At 68.8% G+C, this 4,001-nt stretch overlaps 1 protein-coding gene across 2 annotated transcripts; it reads right to left on the bottom strand.

Moving 5' to 3' along the window:
• Positions 1-896: 896 nt before the first annotated feature.
• Positions 897-3,441, bottom strand: CRIP1 (cysteine rich protein 1). Of its 2 annotated transcripts, none has more exons than XM_065906419.1 (5): positions 2,953-3,441; positions 1,411-1,505; positions 1,264-1,321; positions 1,141-1,187; positions 897-1,024 (listed from the first exon to the last, which is right to left on the bottom strand). In XM_065906419.1, exons 1-4 carry the CDS (start codon positions 3,350-3,352, stop codon positions 1,147-1,149), a joined length of 594 nt encoding a protein of 197 aa, XP_065762491.1. In that variant the 5' UTR covers positions 3,353-3,441; the 3' UTR covers positions 897-1,024; positions 1,141-1,146. The 2 variants fall into 2 exon arrangements, with proteins under 2 accessions (XP_065762491.1, XP_065762492.1); XM_065906420.1 differs by lacking the exon at positions 2,953-3,441 and adding an exon at positions 2,330-2,488.
• Positions 3,442-4,001: the final 560 nt, after the last annotated feature.

Raw genomic sequence — 4,001 nt, 5'->3', positions numbered from 1 at the left:
CCCCAAGACACCTCCCTCCCACCGCCGCCTGCAGAGAAACCCAGGCTCACTCAGCATCCTCTGCCCCTTCCTCCTCGGTCCCATCTATCCCCAGAGGCTCTCCAGATCCCACCCCTCAGAGTTCTCTGAACCACCCAAATCTCTCTCACACACACACATGCACACGTGACCCCACACACCTCCCTGGGCCCCCCCACGCCTGTCCAGCGCCGGCCTGCCAGACCCACAGCCAAGCTATGGGGCAGGGCGGAGGCCACACGCAAGGCTGAGATGACCCCTCTGGGCTCTTTAGATCAAGTCCTGGGACGGGGCAGTCTGCCAGAGCCAGACCAGCAGTGACCAAGTAGAGGGAACGGGGAGGGCTCTGAGGGAGGCTCAGGCTGAAGTGAGAGTTTCCAGACAGCCCCCAGCCGTTGCTTCCCAGCCAGTCCTCACAGTCCCCCATTGGGCAGCAGCCACGTGCTAGCCCCTTGGGTGTAGGGTGGGGGCAGATGAGGTGGGTGGTGTCTGGGTGGCTGCATGGAGGGGGCTGGCTCCACCTGGCGGGGTCGGGTAGGGAATGGAGACAAGGGTGGAGCCACAGGAAGTGGGGAGGGCAGGCAAGGGCTCCCCACCACAGCACCCCAAAGCTTCTCAAAAGCGGAACCAACTCAGCGATTCACCTTGCGGCCCTCTGTTCCTGCTGACCCGTTCCAGAACCAGGGAGGCCTGCACATCTGCAGAGCTGGACAAGGGGTTGTCCAGCGTGGTTCCACGCAGAGCATCCCTGCCCCAACAAGGCATCAGGCAGCAAGGCTGGCAGCAGCAGGAAGAGGGAGTGCCAGCATGGCCTGGCGTCAGGACCCCGGCCACACCCCTGCACCGTTGCTCCAGGGATGCAAACACACAGGCAGGTCTTCCAAGTGTGCACCTTTATTGAGGGCACGGGGTTCTACAGGGGACCCCCACGTGCCTGTGGAGAAAAACCCGCCATCGGCCTGGAGGGCAGCGGCCCGGTGGGCAGCTGGAGGTGGGTCTCCAAAACCTGTGCAGAGACAGACAAGGACAGAGGTGAGTGCAGGCCCAGGGCGCTCAGACCGCACTGCAGGGGACACATGCTCAGGGCCACTGGGCGGGGCAGGGTGAGGCGTGGGGAGCTACCTGGGTTCACTTGAAAGTGTGGCTTTCGGCTCCGCCGCGCCCAAAGCCTGCGGAGAGGCAGAGGGCAGGTTAGGGGTGGCCGGGGGCTGGGAGGGCTGGGTCGGGAGGGCGCGGGGAGCATACCTTTGGGTCCGAACATGGCTGCATAGCAGGGGTGGTTGCAGTAGGGCTTGCCTTCATGCTGCAGGGAGAGAGGCCATGAGGGTTTGCAAACCCTGCCCCAGCCCTTACCCCTCAGCCTCCCGGATGCCTCCACCAGGCCCCACGGACCTCGGCATGACCCCCGGAGGTCAGCGTCTTCCCACATTTCTCACACTTGAGGCAAGGCCGATGCCAGTCCTTCCCCAGGGAAGTCACCCGCTCAGCTGCAGAGGCACAGACGGGACCCCGTGACACGGGGCACACGCACACGCTCACACCCACGCTCTCCAGACGCCTCTGCCAAGGCCCCACCCACAGCGCCCCGTGGCCCACGCGGGAGCTCAGCGGCACCTGTGCCCCCGCGGGTGGGGCACCCCCAGTCCCCAGACCTTCCCGCCTAACGAGCGGGAGTGGGCGCTGGTCCTAGGGGCGCCCCGAGGGCTTGGGTGGGGCTGGAGGAGGAGGAGGTGCGGGCAGGACCGGGCCGGGCTCCCGGACTGAGCCCGCCCCCGCTTCTGCACCGGCGACCGCAGTGTTGGGGCAGGAGGGACCTCCCACTTCCTCTGCCCCCCCCCCCACCTCCCCTGAGCCCCGGGGCGCGGGGCGGGAGGTGGCGCCGGGGTTGCGCCGCCCGGGGCGCGGGTTTCCGCGTCTGTTTCTACTTAACGATGGGACAGGCGGCCCGAGCCCCGCGTTCCTTCCTACCCTCTGGAGTCCCCGCCCAGGGCGCACCAGGGAAGGGGCGAGATAGCGGGACCCGGAGACAGGGAGACCCAGAGTCGGGGAGATTCAGAGACAGGAGACTCGGTGAGACCCGGAGAGAGAGCGGGGCAAAGATGGACGGCGGCCCGACGCAGGGGGCCCGACCGGCACACCCGGGTGGCCACCAGCAAGGCTAGCTGTCGCCCCGAGGCGCTGCCCGAAGTCCCCCTGAGTCCCCGGCCCACCCGGGCAGCCCCGCGGGATGCACCCTGGGCCGCGCTTCCGCGTGGGGCTGCGGGGTAAGCCTCAGTCCGAGCCGCGGAGGGCGAGGGTGGGGTGCGCTCACCAAAGTACACCTCCTTGTTGCACTTGGGGCACTTGGGCATGGTGGCGCCGGATCGGGGCAGGTGGCCAGGCGGGAGCAGACCGGAGCGCTGGACTGGGTGGGTCGCGCCCGGTCCGCGTCTTTCAAGGACTCCTGGGTTCCGCCCCTTTGGGACACGCCCCCAGCGCCCCGCCCCCTGAGTTCTGGACTTGGACCCGGAGGCCTCGGATTCCAGCCAACAGCCCGGGAAAGGTCATCTGATCCACCCTCGCCTTAGGGCAGGACCCGGGCCTGGCCGACGGCAGAGCGCGGTCCGAGGGGTGCAGGAGGTCGGCGGGCACTCTTGCTGACTGGACGGGGCTGGAACCCCGGAGGAGCCCCGCCCTCGCCCCGGACTCTGGGCGGGGGCTCCCCAGAGCGGAAGGAGCACCCCACCCCCCGCCCCAGAGTTCTGGAGCCCGGAAGGTAACCGCTATAATGCAGATAGATGCAAACGAGCGCGTCGTACCTTTCCAGGCCTTTCCCTAGATACAGGGCAGAGGGCCCCTACCAGGGCATTCTCAGCCTGGTAGCCCTCCCCCACGAACTGCCCTCCGCCTTCACCACGCGTGGGGCCAGAAGGTTGCCCCGCCCCAGTACCCTACCCTCAAGGGACATCCCGGTCTCCACCGGGCCCCCCTTCGGCCCGCTCCTGGACGTCCGTCGGACCGCAGCGGAACTCCCCTGGGACTCCGAGACGGGACATCCCCCTCCAAGGCGGGGACACCCATCAACGGCGGGGCTGGGGATTCTGCGGGATGTCGCGGGTGGGGGGAGTCTGTGCGGCAATGGCCAGGCCTCCGTGGAGCTGCGCGGCGGCGGGGGAGGGGTCCTTATCTCTGCAGGAAGCTCCGAGGGCCAAGCGGTCCAAGTCCGTCGTCCAAGAAAAGGGGAGGCGGCCTGGAGCCTCTCCGGTGCCAGGCGGAGACTGTGGGCCCCACCCGCTCCAGGAATGGGGGAAGGCCAAGGGGGCTGGCGCTGGCGGGCTGCAGGGACCCAGGCCATCCTCCTCTGACCAGCGGAGAGGCCTGCGGCCTCATGGAGGGGTGCGGGGTTGGGGGGAGGCTGCTGGACCGGTCTCCGTTGCCCTTCAGCCCAAGCGGAGGCAGGGAGGCCTGGGTGGGGTTCCCCTGCTCCCCGCCCCGGAGGACCCTGCCCCGCCCCACCCTCCTGCCGGTCAGTGTCACCCGGGGCACCCCCCTCTCGCCTCTGCTCCCCTCCCTGTGGACCCTCCACCTCTCTGCTCCACCGTGACCCCCCAAGCCACACCCAGCTCCCTGACTTCACCAGAGCCTCAGCGCTCTGTCCTCTCTCCATCCTGCTCCCCACCCCCGCAACTTCACCAGCGTCCTCGGCTCCCCTCGACACACCCGCCTCTCAAAACAAATCGTCATCTCTGGGCCTGACCAGGCCCTGTCCCCACGGAGGGCGCTGGAGACCATCCTCTGAGAGGCCCTCAGCCTTGAGCAGCGGGAACCCCTCCCCCTCCCCCCCCCAGCCTCGGCACCACACACCCCCCCCCGCCCCCCGGGCCTGTTGCTGGGAGGAGGGGAGCCAGGCCACCTCCACCTCAGTACCCCCAACCTGCCCTGCCCTCTGCCCCCCGCCAGGCCCCACAGTGGGGGAGCATGCCCCAGCCTCTGGGAGGTGGGTG

This window comes from Muntiacus reevesi, chromosome 15, assembly GCF_963930625.1.
Source record: "Muntiacus reevesi chromosome 15, mMunRee1.1, whole genome shotgun sequence".
Classification (NCBI taxonomy): domain Eukaryota; kingdom Metazoa; phylum Chordata; class Mammalia; order Artiodactyla; family Cervidae; genus Muntiacus; species Muntiacus reevesi.
This window is presented reverse-complemented; position numbering and strand designations above follow the sequence as displayed.

Bases quoted from the DNA above. Each gene is read 5' to 3' on its own strand.
- CRIP1 (XM_065906419.1), bottom strand. From the start codon at position 3,352: ATGGCCTGGGTCCCTGCAGCCCGCCAGCGCCAGCCCCCTTGGCCTTCC. The intron at 1,322-1,410 runs GTCCGTGGGGCC...CTCTCCCTGCAG, and splicing joins CCTCCGGGGGTCATGCCGAG to CATGAAGGCAAGCCCTACTG. The intron at 1,188-1,263 runs GTATGCTCCCCG...GCCTCTCCGCAG, and splicing joins AGCCATGTTCGGACCCAAAG to GCTTTGGGCGCGGCGGAGCC.